This window comes from Brassica rapa, chromosome A09, assembly GCF_000309985.2.
Source record: "Brassica rapa cultivar Chiifu-401-42 chromosome A09, CAAS_Brap_v3.01, whole genome shotgun sequence".
Classification (NCBI taxonomy): Eukaryota; Viridiplantae; Streptophyta; class Magnoliopsida; order Brassicales; family Brassicaceae; genus Brassica; species Brassica rapa.
Genome location: NC_024803.2, coordinates 44,172,053 through 44,193,601, shown reverse-complemented (window position 1 = coordinate 44,193,601; position 21,549 = coordinate 44,172,053). Strand labels below are relative to the sequence as shown.

At 35.5% G+C, this 21,549-nt stretch overlaps 5 protein-coding genes and 1 long non-coding RNA gene across 9 annotated transcripts; 3 read left to right on the top strand and 3 right to left on the bottom strand.

Annotated features, from left to right (window-relative positions):
• Positions 1 to 590: 590 nt before the first annotated feature.
• Positions 591 to 2,532, bottom strand: LOC103843601. The gene is made up of 2 exons (XR_004451253.1): positions 2,444 to 2,532; positions 591 to 2,344 (listed from the first exon to the last, which is right to left on the bottom strand). It is a non-coding gene; the product is annotated as an uncharacterized LOC103843601 (long non-coding RNA).
• Positions 2,533 to 3,087: 555 nt separating this feature from the next.
• On the top strand, positions 3,088 to 4,704 carry LOC103843600 (non-specific lipid-transfer protein-like protein At2g13820). The gene is made up of 5 exons (XM_009120337.3): positions 3,088 to 3,713; positions 3,851 to 3,877; positions 3,974 to 4,030; positions 4,217 to 4,282; positions 4,382 to 4,704. The coding sequence occupies exons 1-5, from the start codon at positions 3,395 to 3,397 to the stop codon at positions 4,525 to 4,527; spliced, it is 615 nt and encodes a 204-aa protein (XP_009118585.1). The 5' UTR covers positions 3,088 to 3,394; the 3' UTR covers positions 4,528 to 4,704.
• A 2,874-nt stretch (positions 4,705 to 7,578) lies between these two features.
• Positions 7,579 to 11,006, bottom strand: LOC103843599. Of its 3 annotated transcripts, none has more exons than XM_009120336.2 (7): positions 9,802 to 11,006; positions 9,268 to 9,441; positions 9,110 to 9,179; positions 8,903 to 9,018; positions 8,354 to 8,825; positions 7,990 to 8,094; positions 7,579 to 7,906 (listed from the first exon to the last, which is right to left on the bottom strand). In XM_009120336.2, the coding sequence occupies exons 2-7, from the start codon at positions 9,398 to 9,400 to the stop codon at positions 7,711 to 7,713; spliced, it is 1,092 nt and encodes a 363-aa protein (XP_009118584.2). In that variant the 5' UTR covers positions 9,401 to 9,441; positions 9,802 to 11,006; the 3' UTR covers positions 7,579 to 7,710. The 3 variants fall into 3 exon arrangements, with proteins under 3 accessions (XP_009118584.2, XP_033135616.1, XP_033135615.1); XM_033279725.1 differs by having other exon boundaries at positions 9,268 to 9,432; XM_033279724.1 differs by having other exon boundaries at positions 9,268 to 11,006.
• A 2,172-nt stretch (positions 11,007 to 13,178) lies between these two features.
• Positions 13,179 to 15,879, top strand: LOC103843598 (beta-hexosaminidase 2). 2 transcript variants are annotated; one of them, XM_009120334.3, is made up of 3 exons: positions 13,179 to 13,276; positions 13,507 to 14,341; positions 14,733 to 15,879. In XM_009120334.3, exons 2-3 carry the CDS (start codon positions 13,561 to 13,563, stop codon positions 15,698 to 15,700), a joined length of 1,749 nt encoding a protein of 582 aa, XP_009118582.1. In that variant the 5' UTR covers positions 13,179 to 13,276; positions 13,507 to 13,560; the 3' UTR covers positions 15,701 to 15,879. The 2 variants fall into 2 exon arrangements, with proteins under 2 accessions (XP_009118582.1, XP_018510501.1); XM_018654985.2 differs by having other exon boundaries at positions 13,212 to 13,371.
• A 418-nt stretch (positions 15,880 to 16,297) lies between these two features.
• On the bottom strand, positions 16,298 to 17,206 carry LOC103843597 (B3 domain-containing protein At2g24670-like). Its single transcript, XM_009120332.2, has one exon. It carries the CDS (start codon positions 17,204 to 17,206, stop codon positions 16,298 to 16,300), a length of 909 nt encoding a protein of 302 aa, XP_009118580.1.
• A 546-nt stretch (positions 17,207 to 17,752) lies between these two features.
• On the top strand, positions 17,753 to 20,029 carry LOC103843596 (probable uridine nucleosidase 2). Its single transcript, XM_009120331.3, has 9 exons — positions 17,753 to 17,970; positions 18,225 to 18,340; positions 18,437 to 18,496; positions 18,586 to 18,771; positions 18,851 to 18,955; positions 19,032 to 19,128; positions 19,251 to 19,358; positions 19,450 to 19,585; positions 19,748 to 20,029. Exons 1-9 carry the CDS (start codon positions 17,919 to 17,921, stop codon positions 19,854 to 19,856), a joined length of 969 nt encoding a protein of 322 aa, XP_009118579.1. The 5' UTR covers positions 17,753 to 17,918; the 3' UTR covers positions 19,857 to 20,029.
• Positions 20,030 to 21,549: the final 1,520 nt, after the last annotated feature.

Here is a 21,549-nt window from a genome sequence, read left to right as displayed (position 1 = left end):
ATATATACACTTCAATAATTAGAATCCAAAAAAGTGTAACATTTTATTGTCTTTTTGTATATCCACTTATTCTGAATATAATGGCAAAAACAAAATTCGTGGATGTAATTACTTCATTTCATATTGAGATTTCAAGAAAATAATACACCGAGTAAAAATTGCAAAAGAAGAAGAATCATTGTCCTTGCAAAACAGCAATAACTCACGAGGGGGTATTTTCTTGGCTTACCTAAAGTGTGGTCATCTCATGACTCAAAGACGAGAGATCGATGTTTGTGCAAATTATACTGACTCACTGCACTGCAGATTTTTCCGCATCTTAACTAAGCTTTGTCTTTCCCTTCACTTGAAAGTACTCTTTTTTTTTCTTTCTAAAACTTCAAAGTACTCTTTTGATTAGCAAAACATTCACCAGATGATATGATGTCCGATGATCAGATGAATGTGCTCTTTGACAAGAAGCGTTCCACAAGCATATCTTAAAACAAATTACAAACTTAGTTTTTTTTATATGTTACATAGAAAACCTACTGACTGTTTCGAATATAGTTAAGAATTAAATTATAGTTCAATATTTTATTTTTCTCCAGTTAAATCGTGATGCTTGTCACTATGCTGAGATTTTTTTTTGAACTTGCCAAAATTTTCGGCTTTCGTTCAATTTGGTTCTAGAATTTGATTTGATTCGGTAATTTTTTGTTCAATTTGGTTTCCGGTTTAAGCTGACAATCAATTAATTACTTTGGTTTTCTACTTTTACCTCCAAAAGTTATAATCAAACCTTACCAAAAATCCGAATCAAACTAACCAAACTAACTAAATTTGGAACCGAACTAACTAAAATTAACCTAATTTAACTGAATTTATCCAATTTTTTTTAAATAAGCTAAACTAAAATCTAACTGATATAAAACTTTGGTTAAGTTCAATAGAATTTCCAAAAGCCCAAATAACCGAATAATATCATTGAATACTACTTGAGAAATCTATACATGGCAACTTTCTTTAACCAACAGCGATACTTAGATTTTATCAATCTATATCGATGTTACCCCCTGTCAAAACTGGGATCTGGGTGAGTGACAAGTCACACAACATCACTCATGAATATTTATACAAACAAATATTGATACTACATACTAGTTGGACAATAGTATGGAACTTATAAATATTATTTTAATACTAGGGGCCTTTATGACCTTATCATTGTTTGGTGTATAAATAAGAAGTGGTGTCAAGGTGTCAGATAGAGTGTACAACATTATTTAGCCCACAAGTTGTCATTTTCTTATGTATTTTGGGATCAATATCTATTTTTGTATTATTTTGAATTCATCATATAGTTTTATTGGATTTATCACAAGAGGAATCTCATCAAATGCAAAATGTGTGGTTGTTTTCCTTGGGCTGGGGGTGTCAATCTCTATCACTTAGGGAGTTAGGGTTGTTGTCATTGTAGGGACATGTAGAAACTTGTCGACAAAAACGCTCCATTAGTGGGAGACATATCAAGATTTCACATGATTCTTGAAGTTGTGAAAGTTGTAGATAATTCCATAATACACAGTCCGATTCAAGATCGTTTTCAAACCCTCTTAATAAGTAATTAGTGCCGGATTGCAATCTTACAATTTTGTGGACTTACCAATCCCTATGAAGCAGCTGGTTAGAGTCCATTTGTTTATTTTACTAAAAATGATAAAACAAAATTTCAGCTAGAGATTATCAAGTTTATAAATGTCATTGTGTTTTCTATACAGAAGTGACTCTTTTAAGCTTTTTCTTACATCAGTGATTCCTTTAAGCTTTATCTCACTTGATATACCCATGAATATACTAAAATACCTTTTGTCAATTTATTTACATTTTAAATGGTAAAAGTGATGGATTAACCAAAAAAATGAATTATCTTTCGAATATGAAACAGCTACACAGTAAGTCAGTAACAGTCACAAGAACTTATGTTCATGACTATACGACCTAAAAGATGACAAGATGTCAATGCTTGGAATGAAGAAACCAAAAAAACCAATCCATTTGTTCCTTATAAGCTTCTAAGTTGGTGTCATTGTGGTACCCTCTAATACCACTACACTATAAGATTCCGTGAGGCTGAAAACATCCAGAAAAGCTCCCGGTTAACATTCTTTGCTGCTTGGAACATCATGTGTGCCAGAAGATCAGTTGCTAGTGACACCAAAGTCGAACCCTCCACCACCGAGCTTAGGTTATACTCAAGAACCCACGTGTTGGGATCAAGTTGGAGAACCGATGTGCTCCATTTAGTTTTCCCCCACGAAGTATTGGCCTCACGTATAGAGTAACCGAATCTCCCTTCTGACCACTTCAAGAAGAACATCACAAACAAGAGAACAAGAACAAAGACTTACACAAACAGATACTAAACAAATAAAGCATTGAGATTTGAATCTAAATGATTTACCTCAGTGACTCGGCCTGATAACACCGTGATTGAACTTGTGGAGAAACCTGACCGAACAATACTGATGTCTGCAAAGGCCAGCCCCATATACTCACCTCTTCAGTGACAGATTTATACAGAACACATTTTGACATCAACATCAGACCATCCGACAAAAAAAAGACAGTAACTTTCGATCAACCAAACGGTCTTTATTTGCCCCGGATTTTGTCTTTATTTGTTTATTTTACCGTCAGTTTGATATTTAAATATCAAGTCCCCCTCGGGTTTTTGGCGGTTTTGTTTCACGTACAAAGACTAACATACCCTGCATACGCAAATGAATTAGAATTTAGAACTGCATGTGTTAAGTATTAAAAGTGAACGATGATTATAAATGCATAGACAAAACGTCAAACGTTGATTAATGTTTCCATACGACTAATTCAAAACACTTCACAAGCTCTTTCTACATTTGGAACAACTAGTAATACTGGAGTTAATTTATTCAGAATTTACTTCTACCATAACCAGAAATAATCAATCAATGTACGTGTTAACTAACGAACTCAAGTCCAAAATGGTAGGACGCTTGGCTTCAAGAAACCTTAGTGTTATTAGCTAAATAATTAAAATATATAACCAAATCATCGTAATCTCTTTTTTCTTTTAATAAGCATAGCAAACATTTTTCTTAGTATGCGTGTATATATGATCAAACATTTATGGTTGATGGACTTTGGTTTACAGAACCTAACCTAAAGGCTAAAAACTAGCTTTCAGTGGTAAAAGTTAGTTAAGGTGAATTGAGCTTCAAATGTCAAAACAAAACCAACTTCCATGAATTACTTTACTAGCCTCCTCTATCCTCTATATATATCATTCACACAAGGAATCATAAAAACCTCATGACCATTTGGTCTTGAATAGAGAAAAAAGATTCAGCTTGCCAAAACCACTAAACAGAACAAAATGGATCCCAAATCATTCCTAATCTCAGCTCTAATCTTCTCTCTACTTTCAAATTCTCCAGTACTGATGAGTCTTGCTCAAATCAACACTCCATGTTCACCAACCATGCTCTCTAGCGTTACAGGGTGCATGAGTTTTCTAACGGGAGGTGCTACTTCTACGACTTCGGATTGTTGTAGGGCTCTTAAAACGTTAACCGGAACCAGTATGGACTGTTTGTGTATGATTGTGACCGCAAACGTGCCACTCGATCTTCCTATTAACCGAACTCTAGCCATCTCTCTTCCTCGTGCATGTGGTGTCCCCGTTCAATGCAAAGGTACGTATCTAACTCTTTGTTAGATATTTTTGAAATATTGAGTCTATTTTATATTATGTTTCCGCTGTTTTATATCTATATATATTTTAATTTCTTTCTTTTTTTTTGTTAACGTAAACATTTGTGAAATCTCGCAGCTTCTTCAGCACTCCTTTATTCTCCAGGTAAATTGTTAAGGATAATTTCATGAGTTTATTTTAATCTCTTTACGAATTACTTTCTGTATATTAACATATAAGATCAATGTTTATGACTTATAGGCCCTGCGTCTGTCGGTCCAACCACTTCTCCTCCTACGGAAACCCAAAATCCTGAAGGTAAAGTAACAGAATTCTATAACTCCAAACCATTTTCCTCATAAATAGTTAATTACATTATAGAGTTTATTGACATCACGTAGACCGGATTATCCGAAGGACCCGTAAATGTTTAGTAAATACTTTTGTTGACCCGAGTATTAACAAAGTTCATTATTAACATTCATTAACATACGTTACTCTCAGGCTCTGCTTCTTTCGGTCCGGCCACTTCTCCGACAAGTTCGATGGATCCTGATGGCATGCCTGATGGTAAAGCACACATTTTCTTTAATACTTGAAAAGTTTTATTTTCTAAGCATTTTCTCATCATTTGGTACTAATATATTCGAGTTTATTGACATTGAGCAGACACGGATTTTTCCGGACCGCGCAACGGAGGTGACCCGAGGGAGCCACCAAAGACTTCAGCGTCGTCGCCTTCCTCTTCACTCTCTCTCAAGCTTTCGCTTCTTCTATTTGCTATGTTTGCCTTTGAGTTTATCAGTTTCTTCTAATTCGTAAAATAAGATGTTCTTTACTTTCCTCTTTATATGATTCTGGTTTTAGTCAGTCCCTTCTAAATCTCTATTTTAAAGCGCTTTCTGTAAAAAAAAATTTCTATATGGGACAACGCGTTATATTGTTGGCTATGAACTTGTATTTAAATGCAAGATTGGTTATTAGTTTATCTAGAAACCTAAGTCCAACGATCATTACAAGACAGCGTCAGTCGCAATTGTCATAAAATATTTTTTTCCTTCTTTGTGTAATTCTCATAACACTTGACATAAACCTTTTACTATAAAAAAAAACATTATAATATTTACTGTGGGGACACACTACAGTTGATTAATATAAAGAACAAATCAGCATATTTTTCCTAATTGGGGAACAAATCAGTCAAACCATATATACAAGACGTTTTTGTTTTCTTGCTGTTATATAAAGGGGAAATTTACCATGCAGGAGTGAGACGTTTCTCCTTGGGATGCAAGTCATTCCAGAATATCTATCTGAGTTCTCTGAGTATTTGTACGTTGGTGGGAAATAGATCTTTCCTTCGTTCCATCCTTTGAACACATGGCCTCGTTTCTTCTCCATTCTTAACTACATGTAAACATTCTTCTTGAAATAAGAAACTTAATGCTCTTTGTTCAGACCACTATGTACAAACGTATCTGGTAGTTTGCTAGCAACGCTCTCCAGTTCTGCATAGGGCTTTGGCAGATCGGTAAGACAGTGCTATCCGGTAATTTAGATCGCCAAGCCATATTACACGGCTGGTAAAAAAAGATATGATGAAATGGATCAAGTCAAGATACTGGCAAGTATAAAAAACAATGTTTCTTGAAGTATGGATCATTAGTCTTACTAATGCTGAAGGATATTCTCAGGGGACTTGTCGTCTTCTGAGGTCTTAACGCGAGGAAACCTTTGTCTTCTTGAGTATCTCGATGACATCCGAGTTTCTCTTCAGCTCATCACCTTTTTTTTTGTGCCGAAGTCAAGTGCGTACAAACAAAGCAAAATCTCGTTTGATGGAGCAACATGCTTATTGAGATCGATCCCTAAAAAGAAGAGGCAAAGACATACGCTCACTCACAAAACAGAGTACTCTGTAATGAAGAACATATGTCCAAACCTTATTCCCAAGCAGATCCCATTAGTCCTCTGCCAACAGGAATAGGGCAAGGCAAGGCGTGTGGTACCCGCTAGTTCCTGGTCGGGGATAAAATATAACCATTTATGAGCAGGTCCATTGTCTTCAGCTCCAAGGATATTACCAGCATTAAGAGGAACAATCACTTGAAACCTGAAATAGACCAAAAATGATTCAAGAAAAGACTAAAACGAAGTTCATCAAAAGATGATGTGTGTTTGAATCATACCCGAGGACATACATATCTGCGGGAGCTGATGAATGAAGCCAGTCAATAAGGTTTAATGTCAGAAGGAGGAGAGCGTCCAGCTACATTCCATGTAGCAGTAAGGATTCTGCTCCAAGTAATCAACACCAGGATTTTTAGTAGCAATGGATCATAGGTTAGTTATGACATATGTGATGTGTTTTTTGTATATATAAACCTGTAGTTTTGGACATCAATGATCCTAGGATTCTCATAGTTCATTCTCCCTTGCCTAGCTTGCTGCTCACAGTTCTTACTGAGATTATCTGTGAAATCAAGAAATCATCAGTAAAAAACATTGTACTTTTGTTAGTTTTGATGATGCCATAAATGTGGACTACATGTATGGTTTTTACCAGTTTTAGGTTTCTTGATTGTGTTGGGTGCTTCTTCTGCTGAGAAGCTACTTATGCCTACTTCAGCTTATTTAATCAATATCAGAAACAAGAGATTTATCTCAGAAGAGACAAAAATAAAACCTAACTCTACAGGAAAAAAAAAAGAACAAATAAAGACAAGAGAGAGTTTACCAACAGAAGCAGGATCATAAAGAGGTCAACTGGAAAATTTATAGAAAATGGCCTCATCGGTATCCTACTTTACATTTCTATAGATGAGCTTTGCAAAAAAAAACAAGAATTCTTAGTCTCAGATCAAATATTGTGCTGTTGCTTTCAAATTTATGAGTCTGCTTGTGCTCCTTGGTTTTGTTGTGTTTCCATTGTCAAAGCTGAGAAAAATTGGCTGAATGTGGAACTTGGTATGAGTTGGGATGGAAACTAATCCTAATATAGTACATAGCATCAAGACCATGGTTGTGTGTACCTCTTCCAGTTCAGGTACTTGCCCTCAGTTGCGTATTTCATATGATAGAGGCTTAATAACTAGAACTAGCAATCTCAATACCAAACCAATAACTAATCTAGCAATCATCTTTCAGATACCAACAGATTCTTGTCTTGAATAACGGGAAAGAAAAAAACTGACCTATGGTGGACAGCAACACTGAAGCATAGTAGAGTGATACAGCGTACATCTGCGCGATCTCCATTTCCGTCAAGTTCTTGTCACTGATCGGAATGTTAGATAACCAACTGTTCTTTATTTTCCCAAGTCCGTGAGAATCAGAAAGTTGATGGTAGAAGATGCACGCGGTGAGATGAACGTCCCCAACTAGAGATAAGAAAAACAAAGCATAATTGGAAGGATAGACAAACTGAGTTTTTCATTTTTGTTTCAGTAGTTGAGGTAGAAAAGTCACATATCTTCCAGGTTAAGATCTGACCCATATGATACAATCACTTTAGCTGCTTCAAATTTTACTCATGAAGCTGCAATGTTGTGTAGAGGCGTTTGTCTAGCCCTATTTCTCAAGTTGGGGTTCACGTTCGTTGTAAGAGACTCTGAAATAACGCCACATTGTTTTCTAAGATGGTTTTGCGTAGAAGATCGCCATTAGCATCTCCCCAAGAGATGGAACTTGTCGAAGTAATACTTCAACAACTCTATCATGCTCATTTCTCAATGCTTCAACCAGTTAACTAATAACATTTTTAACTAATAATATCAATATTTTCGACTGCACTGTCTTGACCTAAGACTTGCCAAGTTACTTCAAGTGATTTCTAAAACATAATTTTTCAAATTGTGACCCAATAATTACTAAAATATTCAATTAGATTATCCAAATCCAGTGTATGGTGACCAAATACCTCCTGATTTTTTAACAAGGTTTGCGCTTCATCAAACAAAAATTCGCTAAACTAGAAAATCAACAATAACTAAACAGCATCATTCTTTCAGAATAGTCCTGACTAGACGTGGATGTCCTGATGGATTTCCCTGAATGTTTCTGCACCGTTGATGCCTCGGTTTAACGACATTATTTCCCATCATCAAATCAGTCCTCGCTGATGGAATTTTCATCTTTGGACACAATTTCATGTGTGAATGCATTTTCTCCGGTTTGAATGACTTCCCACATTGCCTATATTATGAATCATCATTGATCATTCATTAATTATATGAATCGCCACAATATCACTAAGTGATGAAAAGAATGAGGCTTACGAGCATAATGGAGCCATAGTAGGCTTGCTTGAAGCCACCTTTGGTTTACATAACTCAATTGTCTCTTTCATCTTTATGCCACTCCATGCCCCTTCTAAGCTTTTCCTATAACCAAGAACACGTGACCAATTGATTCAAATTATTAATATGATATTAGGCCTAGATGATAAAATATAATATAGCTTGAGAGCGAGAAACATTCAGCCAAAACGTAATGGTTGTAAATATATTATACACCAAAGATTAGTCCCACTAATATGTGGCATTAACAGCTAAAAAGTAACAAATTTAAAAGAACTAAATAAAAAAACCACTAATTGATTAACTGATTAAAAATAAGAGTAATTAGTACTTTGGAGCATACCGAGCATTCTGCTGTTGGTGGTATTGGAATCTGCGTTCATCTTCCCAAGCCGCACCAAAAGCCCCAGACGCAGACTTATTCAAAGGCACCAAAACGACATCGTTTGTGTCCATACCACCACACTTCATCAAGTTCCTTAGCACATGGGAGGCACGCAAGCTCGAATAGCTCTTACTCTTAATAAAACTCGAAGACGACGACGTCGAGGACGATACACTGGGTCGACCCGACTCTATAACGTTACCCGACCCGTTTCCCGTCGAAACGTGTCTTTCACCGGATACTTTTTCCCTGTCTGGTTTCTTGAGAACGACCACGTCTTCTACGTTCGTGGTGGATTCATCAGTGACTGTCGACGTTGTAGCCGTCGATCTCTGAGAGCAGAAGACCGGAGATTCTTTGTGGATCGTCTTAGCCGATATTCCATCGTTTCTTGTCTCCCAAGCTTTCTTTGCCGCATGAGGAGAATCCTCTGTTTAAAATAACCACTAATTAAAGAAGCCTTACTAATCAAAGTTTCTGGAACTTAGAGATAGTTACGTAACATACCCTTTGGAGGTTTTAGAAGAATCTCAGATCCTTTTAGAACATATTCATTGTCGGAGATTGGTGTAATAAGATCATCATCCGATAAATCTTGCCATACATATCCGTTCTTATATCTCCTGTATATCACAAGAACAATATTCAAACCTTTGGCACATATATAAATCGATAAATGTCATAATTATTGATTGAGAATGTGACAGTTTGTACCTCTTACACGACCAAGAATATGCGTCAGGCATTGCATCGCCTCGTACACCCGCTAGCCATCGCTTCACATCTGCATTTTTAACAAATTTTTAGATGAGATTGTTCGAAATAAAAGAGATTAAGACAAGAAAGAGAGTAATTAAGAAGAGATGATTAACCTCGAAGGAAGACACCATTACGAGAGATATGATGAACAGACAAAAGATGAGGCTGGTCAACATGACCGGAACGGCTGAGGAAATAAACTAATCTCACTCTTCTTACTTCTCCTGCTCCACCATTACTTTCCATCTATCTCTCTTTTTGTCTTCGAATTTATTCTTCTGTGTGTCCTTTACAAAAGAACAATAAGCCAAAGCTACTTATAGATTTTAAACAATATGAAAACAGTCTCAAAGCTTTTCAGACAAGAAAGAGACAAACAAGATCAGACTAAGTAACACAAGGCTTTTTTTAACTTATAGACTCTTAAAAATGATTTTTTTGGAGAGCAAAGTTTATTTTATCCCCCACAAAAAAAATTGAAAGTTTTGAAATATTTAAGTAAAAAGAGAAACCAATTAGACATGTTTGTGGAGACAAAACAAAACATATGCATAGATAAAGATGAAAAAGTGTATTGCGGATTAACGGAAACTGCATGTTTCTCGTAGGACTCCAAAGAACAAACATAGGGTTTCGAGATCACTCACCTTTTGTTTTTGAAATTTCCTTGGTTCAATATATTTTTATGGAACTTCTTTCTCTTTTTTTTTTTCCTTTTAATGCTACGTTAAGGCATACAAATCTTGAAAAAAAAAACTGGAAAGGTTTAGTAAGAAGAGATCTTGAAGGAGAGATTTATGGTCTTAGTCTATGTAAAGCTAAAAATAGAAAGAAGATAAAGTCTTATAAGCAGATTTATCGTGATTTAGCAACTTAACATATGCATTATCCCTTAACAACATATACCCTTGCCTTTAAAGATCTTTGACCAGGACTAGCATTTATGAAAAAATAAAACTTCCTTTTAATAATTTGATACATTTGATACTTCTTTGGTTTTCTCTTTAATTAGTTTGAGACTTTTTTGAACTGAGCTAATCCTTTTTTTGGGTACTTAATTGAATTGAGACCCTTGCGAAATGATACAGTTCTATTTTATTGTGCGGAAAATGTAGATCATTCCTTACTTGTAATTTCTTATGATAACATGTATGTAACATGTGGAAAAGCAAGAATCGAACGTACATCATTCGAAGTATCGTTCTTTTGTTTTGTTCAAAGTAACATTGTAGTCTTCAAAGAAACATTGTAGTCTCTAACATGTAACAGAAAGATCACAAGTACTTCTTTATAAATCATCAATGTCCCTCGTTCATTCTAAAAATAACTCATAAAGAGAAATTACCTTTTACCGTAAGATTAGTTTTTCTTTTAAAGAGTTTTTTTAATAGCCATCGATTTATTAGTTCTTGTGTTGTTAAGGAATATATCTTGTGGTGATCATAGTTGAAGTACGATTATAGGCATAAAAGGATATAATAAAATGGATTTGAGCTGAGAAGAAGAAAATTAGTTTCACAATGAGAAAATTGGAAGTTCTTTAAACTGAATAGAGTTACGCTTTCCAAGATCGATCACATTCTCTTTGGCTAATAAAAAAACAGTTTTTTTGGACAAAGCTAATAAAAAACAGTTTCAAATAGGAATTATTCTTGGATTCACCCCCTAAATGAACATGTATGTTCACCAACCAATAGAATTGTGTCATTTTAGATTCAGTATCTTTTAGAAAAAGAAATAAAATATTATCGAATTATATTATATTTTTAAAATAAAAATTGTATTAATCACAAAAATAAGATTTTTTAATCGCAAAAAAAAAAGAATTTGTTTTTCAAAAGTATTTTTAACGCTGCCAACAAATATTAAACCCTAAACCTTTAGGTAAACCCTAAACTCTTGAATAAATCATAAATCTTAAAGTTTAAGATTTGATCCAAGAGTTTTAGATTTATCCAAGGGATTAGGGTTTACCCAAGGGTTTAGGGTTTATCCAAGGGTTTAGGGTTTAGGATTAGAATTTAGGGTTTAGTGTTTTAAAATTTATCAAAGGGTTTAGGGTTTACCGAAGGGTTTCGGGTTTAGATTTAGAGTTTAGTGTTTTGTTTATGGTATTAATTTTTTTTGAAAACTTTTTTTTGCAACTACTATTATTTTTATTTATTTGTATTTTTTTAATTTTAAAAACGTAATATAATTTGACAATATTTTGTTTCCTTTTTTAAAAGATATCGGATTTGAAATAACTAAATCTTATTGGTTGATGAACCTATAGGTTCACCCTATGGGGTGAACCCAAGAATAACTTACATGCGTATACTTCATAAATGGCTCAGCATCGCTAGTCGTTGGTGGTCCTCTTCGTTGTCATGCCCATCTATTCGAACACATACTTCATAAATGGCTCAGCATCGCTAGTCGTTTTATAGCATCTCCATCTAAACTCCATAATTTATTTTAAAATTAGAGTTGTAAATGAAATATGAATATAAAAAAAAATCTTCAAATAGAATAAATTTTATTTTTTGTTCTTATTTCATTTTCCACTTTATTTTTTAGAATAAATAATGGACTAAATAATGTAGTAAGGATGGAGATATTCTTAGACTCTTAGCTCCACCTCCAAATGGATTGTTACCGACACTGTTACAGTTATACATACTACATTCGTATACAAACTATTGAAGTTTTAGTTTCTTTGTATATAAAATTTGATGTTCTATTTTTAATTAATGCATTTTATTTTTAAAACTAAAACATAAATTAAAATCTAAAAACATAAGTGAAAACTTTATCGAGAAACAAATAAAACTAACAAAAACCAATAATTTAAAGTATATATTAATTTGTATAAATACATGTGCAAATCCTAAACATCAATTTTTTTGGTAACGAGTCATCTTATTCTATTTTTAGGCAACATTTCTGTTCATTAGATGAAAAATCTAGTACAACAGTGGCCAGATAAATTACAACGAATCTACTACTCCCTCCATACCATTGATTTTTAAGGATTTCTATTTTATTTCAAAATAAGTGATGTTTTCATTTTTCTAGTCAAAATTTAATGCCACTTAAAATTTGTAACCAATTATAAAATACTGTATTTTTTTTATTGGTTGAATTAGCTTTATTTAATACTATTTTTATATTGCCAAGATATATAACATAAAACTTTGTATTTTCATAATCTTTGTGAAAAAACCTTAAAATCCACTTAAAATAGGTCATGATTAGTTCGGCTGTGTCTTTAAAAATTTAGCTGTAGACGTTTAACTGTAGATAAATTGGTTGTAGCTGTAAAGTTGTTACTGTAGATTTTTTCTGCAGAGACTTTTGCTATAGTTAAATTTGTTGTAGCTGTAAGTTATAGGCTGTAGATATCTTAAAATAAAATATATGAAATATGTGTTGTATATATAAAATTATTATTTTATATGAATTAAAATAATTTATATTAATATTTTTTATAAATTATCAAAATTTATTGTAATTTAAAATGTGATATGTAAATAATATTTATATTATTTAAATATGTTAATAATTAAAAAACACTCAAATTCAAAATTAAAATATTTATAAAAGTTTTTATTATAATTATATAATTTATTTGATATTATAGATATTTTTTTCATTTTATAGATTCTACAGTCTATAAAAAGATGATATAGCATTTTTGCCTAAAATACATAAGAAAAAGTTTTGCTTTATTTTTGTTGTTTTAGCTTTAAAAATAAAGTTAAAGCATGATTGGTAAAGCTAAATAAAAACTTGATGTAGACTTTAATTTTTAAAAATAAATGTACAGCATGATTGATAAAATTTAATGATTTAAAAATAAATAAAGCTAAAGTAGAAAGATAAAACCCAACCAATCACCCTGCAGAAAGAGTAATAAAATAAGAATTTAATGTTTAGTTGTTAACAAAAAGATAAAGAAGATTCTTGAATCATAACTTAATAATATTTTTTGTCGTTTACACATTTAAGGGTAAGGGTAATGAATGCATCACTATCAATCTCAGATCTTATTATCCGGAAGTGAAGTAGTCCACACATTTATTTATTGCATTTTCATCAAGACAACCAGCCTTCGTCGTCGCTCGCCTCCACCGTTAAACTGTAAGTTTTATCTCCTCTCTTAACGGTTCTCTGCAACTCCAACTCCTTATAGAAAGCTTAAGCTTGGCTAACTAATCCAAGTTCCCCTTTTAGAGGTATCACTTCTAGGGATAAGTCACTTGAATTGAACAGTATCACTTGGATCTCTTCTTATTTCTAATACTGCTGCTTCCTGTCTAAATGTTTAATCTAGTGATGCAATTACTATATTTGGTTTCTTCCCTTTGCAGTTTTGAATACCAAATGATAGTTGAAACACCTTGTGGTTAAAACCAGGAACAATCATGTTTACTTTTCCCAAGCTTCATCTGCTACTAATCTTCTTCATTTCACTTCTTTCTCCGTTTCTCTCCACTGCCTCACCTATCAACCTTTGGCCAAAGCCAAGATTTCTATCATGGCCACAACACAAAGCCATCACTCTCTCTCCAGACTTCACCATCATTTCCCCTCAACACCAACACCTTACAGTCTCCGTTACACGCTACAACAACCTAATCCACTCAGAGAATTACTCTCCTCTCATCACCAGTTCCATCAAACTTATGAAAGGCTACACCTTAAGCAAACTTGTAGTCACTATCACAGATCTTTCTCTTCCCCTTCACCACGGTGTTAACGAGTCTTACACCCTCTCCATCCCCATTAAAAGCTCCTCAGCTCACTTATCAGCTCATTCAGTTTGGGGAGCTATGCATGGCCTTGAGACATTCTCTCAGATGATTTGGGGAAAAGCTCCTGAGTTGTGTGCACCAGTTGGTATTTACATTCAGGACTCTCCTTTGTTTGGTCATAGAGGAGTGTTGCTAGATACATCAAGGAACTACTATGGAGTAGAGGATATAACAAGGACCATCAAAGCTATGAGTGCAAACAAACTCAATGTGTTTCATTGGCACATTACTGATTCACATTCTTTCCCATTGGTGCTTCCTTCTGAGCCTTCACTTGCTGCAAAGGGATCTTATGGACCGGACATGGTATACACTCCTGAAGATGTCTCAATGATTGTTCAGTTTGGTTTGGAGCATGGTGTTAGGGTTCTTCCTGAAATAGACACTCCTGGTGAGTCACTGAGGGCCTGAGCATTTTAGACTCGAAAATCCGACCCTAAACTGACCCAAAAAAACATGTTCGGTTAGGATCCGGGTAAAGGCGAACTAACCTGTTGGATAGTTTTGTTCAGGACCCATGGGTACAGGTTCGGGTCCGGGTTCAAAAACTATTGTATATATTAGATATATTTGGGTATTTCGGTTTATTTTTGGTATTACGGATATACTTCTAAGTTTTGGGTTCAAGCATTCAGTTATAGTTTCGGGTTTCACGTAAAATTTCATAATTTTGAAAATATAGTTCTTGGGTAAAATTTTGGGTACTTTTCGGGTCTTTGGTCACTCAATGCTTGATTTGCTAACATATCTTGGTTCTAATGGATACTGTTGAAACTTTACAGGCCATACAGGTTCATGGGGAGAAGCTTACCCGGACATTGTCACATGTGGGAACATGTTCTGGTGGCCAGCTGGAAAAAGCTGGGACGAGCGGTTAGCCAGTGAACCGGGGACTGGTCAGCTTAACCCCTTGAATCCAAAGACATATGAAGTTGTTAAAAACGTTATACAAGATGTGGCTAAGCTATTCCCTGAGCCTTTCTTTCATGGAGGTGGAGATGAAGTCATCCCAGGCTGTTGGAAAACAGATCCTGCAATCACTTCCTTCTTGTCCTCTGGTGGAACACTAAGCCAGCTTCTTGAAAAGTACATAAACTCGACGTTACCTTACATTGTGTCACAGAACAGGACAGCTGTTTACTGGGAAGATGTTCTGTTGGATGCACAAATCAAGGTGGAATCATCGGTTCTTCCTAAAGAGCACACAATCTTGCAGACTTGGAACAACGGTCCTGTGAACACCAAGAGAATAGTAGCTGCTGGTTACAGAGTAATTGTATCTTCATCAGAGTACTACTACTTAGACTGTGGTCACGGCGGGTTTCTAGGGAACGATAGTCAATATGATCAGCAAGGAGGCGGTGGTGGTAGTGATGGAGGGTCTTGGTGTGCACCGTTTAAGACGTGGCAGACCATATACAACTATGATATAACGGATGGTTTGGTAGATGAGGAAGAGAGGAAGCTGGTGTTAGGAGGAGAGGTAGCGTTGTGGTCAGAGCAAGCTGACCCTACGGTATTGGACTCAAGGCTGTGGCCGCGTGCCTCTGCGTTTGCTGAGAGCTTGTGGTCAGGGAATAGAGATGAGAGAGGTGTTAAGAGGTGTGGGGAAGCTTTGGATCGGTTAAACCGTTGGAGGTATAGAATGGTTAAGAGAGGGATTGGTGCTGAACCTATTCAGCCGTTGTGGTGTTTGAGGAATCCTGGGATGTGTAATGCTGCAGTTCATAGTGCTTCAGAAGATCTATAAAGAAAGGAAATAAATGAAAATTTGATTTAACTTAAACAAAGTTATTTTTCTTCTAATAAAATTAGCATGTCTGATATAGAAACATTTATGCTTGTTTATGTCACATGCTAAAGTTTTAGGGATATTTTTACGAAAAGTTAAAAGTTATGGGGTTAAAGGCTAGACAATGCCATCTCTCTCTTCAAGAGCCTTCATGAGTTCAATTTGCATGTCTGATATTGAGACATTAGTAGCAAATGATGGATCATATAACTAGTGATTATTAAGAAAAGGTTTTACTAATTACAGCATCAAGTGAAGTAAAATAATTAGGTTTCACTCTTTTTTTGTCTGGACATAGCAAACCATATTAAACCTTAGCTGATGTTGCTTAACTTGACAAATCTTGATGCGTTTTCAGTTTTGACTTTGTTGAGAGACATATAGTAAATTAAATAAAATCTTTGCCAAAACTTCTTTAATCATTGATATCATCAAATGTTTACAGAAGCTAGCACACATAAAAATCTCAAAATTCCAACAGTCTGAGAAAAGCCAAACACCCTGGAAAACCTAAGACCTCTCAGAAAAAAAACCAAAGACCTATGACAAGCATTATTACTTGGGTTGCAAGTCATCGTTAGACTTGTCATAGATCACTAAAGCAGAGCTCATCTCCTCAGGATTGGCATCTTCTGAATCACTAGCCGGAGGAGGAAGAAGAAGAAGATCGCTAAGAGGAGCAGGAGTATCGAGGACAAGAGCAAAACTGAGTTCACCATCAGAGTGGTAAGACCAGAGTCTAATCTTATCATTCTCACCTAGACCACAACCTTCGACCACTTTATTCCACCCTGTGACCAAATTGTAAATAAAAGTGGGGCTCCCTTTCTCCTTAGGCATCTTCCACCTCCTCAAATTCACACCAAACTTCTTTAAATCATCAGAATCCACGAATTTAACCACGAGTTTCGCGTTAACTCCAGTCTTGTGCTTCTTCCCCTCATCTTCTTCTATGAGCCCTTGTTCCGCAATGCTCAAAAACTCCAAGTCCAGAATTTTGCTGCAAGGCATGGAGAGACGGTTGTGATTATGGTTAACATCGGTTGCACTCAGTTCCTTCTCGATGATCCTCATCGGCTCATCCTCCTCTCCCTCCACCAACTTCAACAACCAATCAGGAGTTGGCTCTGACGCCCACGAAGAAGCGGCTACTACTTTTGCCTTCTTCTTAGGTTGTTTTGTAATAGGAGGAAACGGAGGATGACGTTTCTTGCGGCGCAAGGGAGGAGATGCATCTTCTTGACTCACGTATTCCACTATAGCAGTTGAGCAAGAAGGATGCATAGGAAAGCTTCTTCTCATCTTCCGAGAAGAAGATCTCTTCTGCTTTGGAACTGCAACTGGAACTGGAACTGGAACTTGAACAGGAACTCTATTCTCCTTCTCCATTGTCTTCACAACAACTCTAGGTTTTGAACGACTCAGAGCAATTAGTATATGTGCGGCTTCAATATCACTAATCATTGTACTTAGTATAGCTCTTTTTCTTTCTCTACTTTGTGTTCTAAATTTTGCCAAAGCAAGCCAAACAAAGTCTATATATAGAGATAGAGATATCTCAATTCCATCAGTATTTGGGATTTCCTTTTTTTTCGTTTGTTAATTAAAAAGGCTATTTTCCTTTTCCTAATTGATATTACAGAAGCGATTTCTATAGTTATCTCGTTTTATTATTATTATTATCGATAAACATAATTTTACTGTTAGTAAAAAAGGAAATAGCGTTGAGATCATTCTAGCTTCAGTATAGTTAAACACAACTAAGAATGGAAAGAATATGCGACGACGTTTGAATAAAAAAATTTCTTTTTTTTTCTAAACTTTTTTATTATGGATAAACATAAGTTTAATGTTGGTAAAAAAAGGAAAAAAAAGTTTGATTAGCGTTGAGATAATTTTAGCTTCAGTAACGTTAAACCCAATTAAGAATGGAAAGTATAAACCGAACCTGAGTGGTCAAAATTAGACATAACCGGTGTCTGAGAATTTTGTACTTGTCTGATGTAAGAAGAAGAAGCCAAAAAGGAGACACGATCGCAGACCACTTTTTATATGATTGAACTCTTTTGCCTTTTTGGTTTATTTTAATGTACTTTTGGGATAAAGAGAGAAAAAGACATAAAAGGTGGTGTCTTTACGGTGTTTGGGTCCACTCTCTTCTCAAAGTTCGGTGGCGATGGTGGGAGAGCAGCGCAAGAAGATTATCATCGATACTGATCCTGGAATCGGTTTCGTATCATCTCCTTTCTTTGTTAAAAATAAAAAGATTTTTTTATTGGATTCGATTCCGATTAGCCTCACTCAATGAACAGTCTCTGTTTCTGTCTTTTGGATCTTCTAGAATTTTCAAAAGTTTGTCTTTTTACTGATCCTTTACATAGAACTAAGAGTTTACTGATTCAAAATCTGGGTTTTACGAAAAAATTGAAGATCTGAGATGGATCCATTAGTTTTTCTTTCACCGTGCTTGATGATAATGTAGATGATGCAATGGCGATATTCGTGGCGCTAAACTCACCAGAAGTTGATGTCATTGGACTCACTACTATCTATGGCAACGTTTACACCACTCTCGCCACTCGTAACGCCTTGCATTTGGTATCCTTTATTCTCTTCACTTTTGGATCTCATAATCAAAATCAAATAACTATATGATAAGATGACGTAAGCATATTTTTGTGTGGATTTAACTAGTTGGAGGTTGCGGGTAGGACAGACATTCCTGTTGCCGAAGGCACACATAAAACTATCATGGTATGTTTCTACTTCTATGTCCTTTACATACTGAATGACACCATCTTTGACCACTTTCTCATATCTCTGTGCCTTTAATTTTGTTAAAGAACGGCACAAAGCTTCGAATAGCTGACTTCGTTCACGGTAAAGATGGGCTTGGCAACCAAAACTTCCCACCACCTAAAGGAAAGCCTATTGAAAAATCTGCACCTGAGTTCTTAGTTGAACAAGCTAAGCTTCACCCTGGTGAAATCACTGTTGTTGCTTTGGGACCTCTGACCAATATAGCACTGGTTAGACTTTCTCATGCTCTTTTTTGTAGGTTTTACTTATCTCACTGTCTCATTTGAAGATTTCATTACTTTGATGCAGGCTATTCAGCTTGATCCTGAGTTTTCCAAAAATGTTGGACAAATTGTTCTTCTTGGTGGAGCTTTTGCAGTCAATGGAAATGTGAATCCAGCATCTGAAGCTAATGTAAGTTCTTTCACACATGTGATCTCCATACACACTAGTGACTAGTTTATATATCACCCACTATCTTCTTGTGTAGATTTTTGGTGATCCAGAAGCTGCAGATATTGTGTTCACATGTGGTGCCGATGTGATTGCTGTGGGAATCAACGTGACTCATCAAGTTATCATGACAGGTTATTTTGAAAAATCTTTTTGCCTGCTTTGGTGTTTTGCATATGTATACAAATGTTTTTATAACATTCTTTCTTATCATCTGAACTTCTTTTTTTTTTGGCTGTTTTTCTGCTTGATTTAGCTGATGATAGGGACAAATTGGCCTCATCCAACGGGAAATTAGCTCAGTATCTCTGTAAGATCCTTGGTGTGTACTATTCTTATCATCTTGACGCTTATGAGATTGAAGGTATGATTTGATAATTTTTTTCTGTAAGACTTTAAAAGTAACAAAGCTTATGCGTTTAAATGTTCTTATGTTAACTTGTTTTCCACGGTAGGTGTTTATCTTCATGATCCTACAACGATCCTTGCGGCTTTCCTTCCTTCTCTGTTCACTTATACTGAAGGAGTTGTTAGAGTGCAAACAAACGGTATCACTAGAGGACTCACTTTACTGTACAACAATCGAAAGAGGTAAGATTCTTGAAAACAGGTTTATATAGTAGAGAGAATGTTTACATAACCTGAAGCCTTTCATTAGGGATTTTTGAAGCTAACCAATTGTAAGAAGAAGATTAGAATAAAAAAAACTTTGGACTTATAAATGGGGCAATGAAATCATGTGATGTGAACCAGGTTTGAGGAAGTGACCGAGTGGACAGATAAACCATCGGTAAAAGTGGCAGTGACGGTTGATGCACCAGCGGTCTTGAAGCTCATAATGGATAGGCTTATGGAGTCTTGATCATTTGGGTTACTTACATCTCTCTTTGATGTTGCTCTTCTTGTGAGCCATTTTCTCTTTTGGTTTTAACACAATCCATATTGAAACAAGGCTCTTGTTGCAGAATTGCAACTCAAAACATCATTCTTATGTTTTATATCTTATCAACTGAATATTATTTCTCATTTGATGATCTACCGATACTAAATAACACAATACCTATTCCACGATCTACCAATAATCAATAGCATTTTAACTCAAAAAGTCTTAAACTGTTAAAGGATTGCAACTGTGTGTGTGTGATTTTTGTAGTGTTCTGACAAAATTTGTGAGGAAACTTCTGAAAAATTGAATTGACAACAACCTGTTGTAACTATGTCTAATATTATGTCCTGAAATTTTTTGAGTTCACTAATTTATGGTGTTTTGGTTTCCATCAAACTTAGGTGATGCATACATTAATACATATCACGGAATGTAAAAGGGTTCTGGAATGGACTTAACTACGCTAATGAATATTACCTAAGAGAGGACAAGATCAACAAGCATACTATCTTGAAGCATGAGCGAAGTTTGTAACTTCGGTATGCAAGTGCAAATTCATTAGTAATAACTTTTTTCAAATTCTTATCGAAAATTCTTTGAAGAAGAACTATCACTTTGCCTAGGATAAACTGCAAACATTTCTTGACGCCGAGGGACCAATCAGAGGGTTTTAATAAATACAGCGTCAAGTAAACTAAACTAACTAGGTTTCATTCTCTTTTATGTGTACTTCAACTTTTTGTATTTGTTTTGGTTTCGTAAATCAGAATCACTAGGAACGTCTGCTAAGATATCTTGAGGATGCCCTAGCTGATGTTGTTTCACTTCACAAATCTTGACATATAGTAAATTAAATATAACCATTGCCAAAACTTCTTTAAACCATTGATATCATCAAATGTTCATAGAATCAAACCACGCTTAAAAATCTCAAAATTCATAATAAAGATCTAGATAAACCCAAAAAGCCCTAAGAAAAAATAAATCTGAGAAAAACCTTAGACCTTGAAAGCAACACTTCCTTAGTTGGGTGGCAAGTCATCATTAGACTGGCTGTTATGTGGAAGCAGAGTTACGTGGTCGACATACTGTCTAGCGATAACAGGATCATTGACTTGAAGGTTACTCTTGGCTCTTTATCTTTCTTCCTTACGTGTGTCTACGGAGATCCAGTAAGAGGTAGAAGACGAGTGGTATGGGACAGACTGTCAAATATTGGAATGCAACGCGATGAGGCGTGGATGCTGATCGGGGATTTTAATGAACTTAAGAGCAATGACGAAAAATTGGGTGGAGCAGTCAGGGAAGAGAGCACTTTTTGGGACTTCAGGAACATGGCAGATACCTGCAAGATACGAGAACACACAAGCCATGGGAATCTTCTGTCTTGGGCGGGGAAGAGAGATAATGCATGGGTACAATGCCGTTTAGACAGAAGCTTCGGCAATGATGAGTGGTTTCGCTTGTTTCCGAGATCAAAAACAGAGTACATGGACATGAGATCATCGGACCACAGACCCATTAGGCTTAACTTTGCACTGGAAGTAGAAGAGAAGCATAAGGGTCGTTTCTTCTTTGATAAACGCATGATGGGAAGAAGGGGTGTAGAAGAAGCCATAGCTCGCAGCTGGGACCCAGGTGATACGACATCAGCCTCTAGCATCATGGA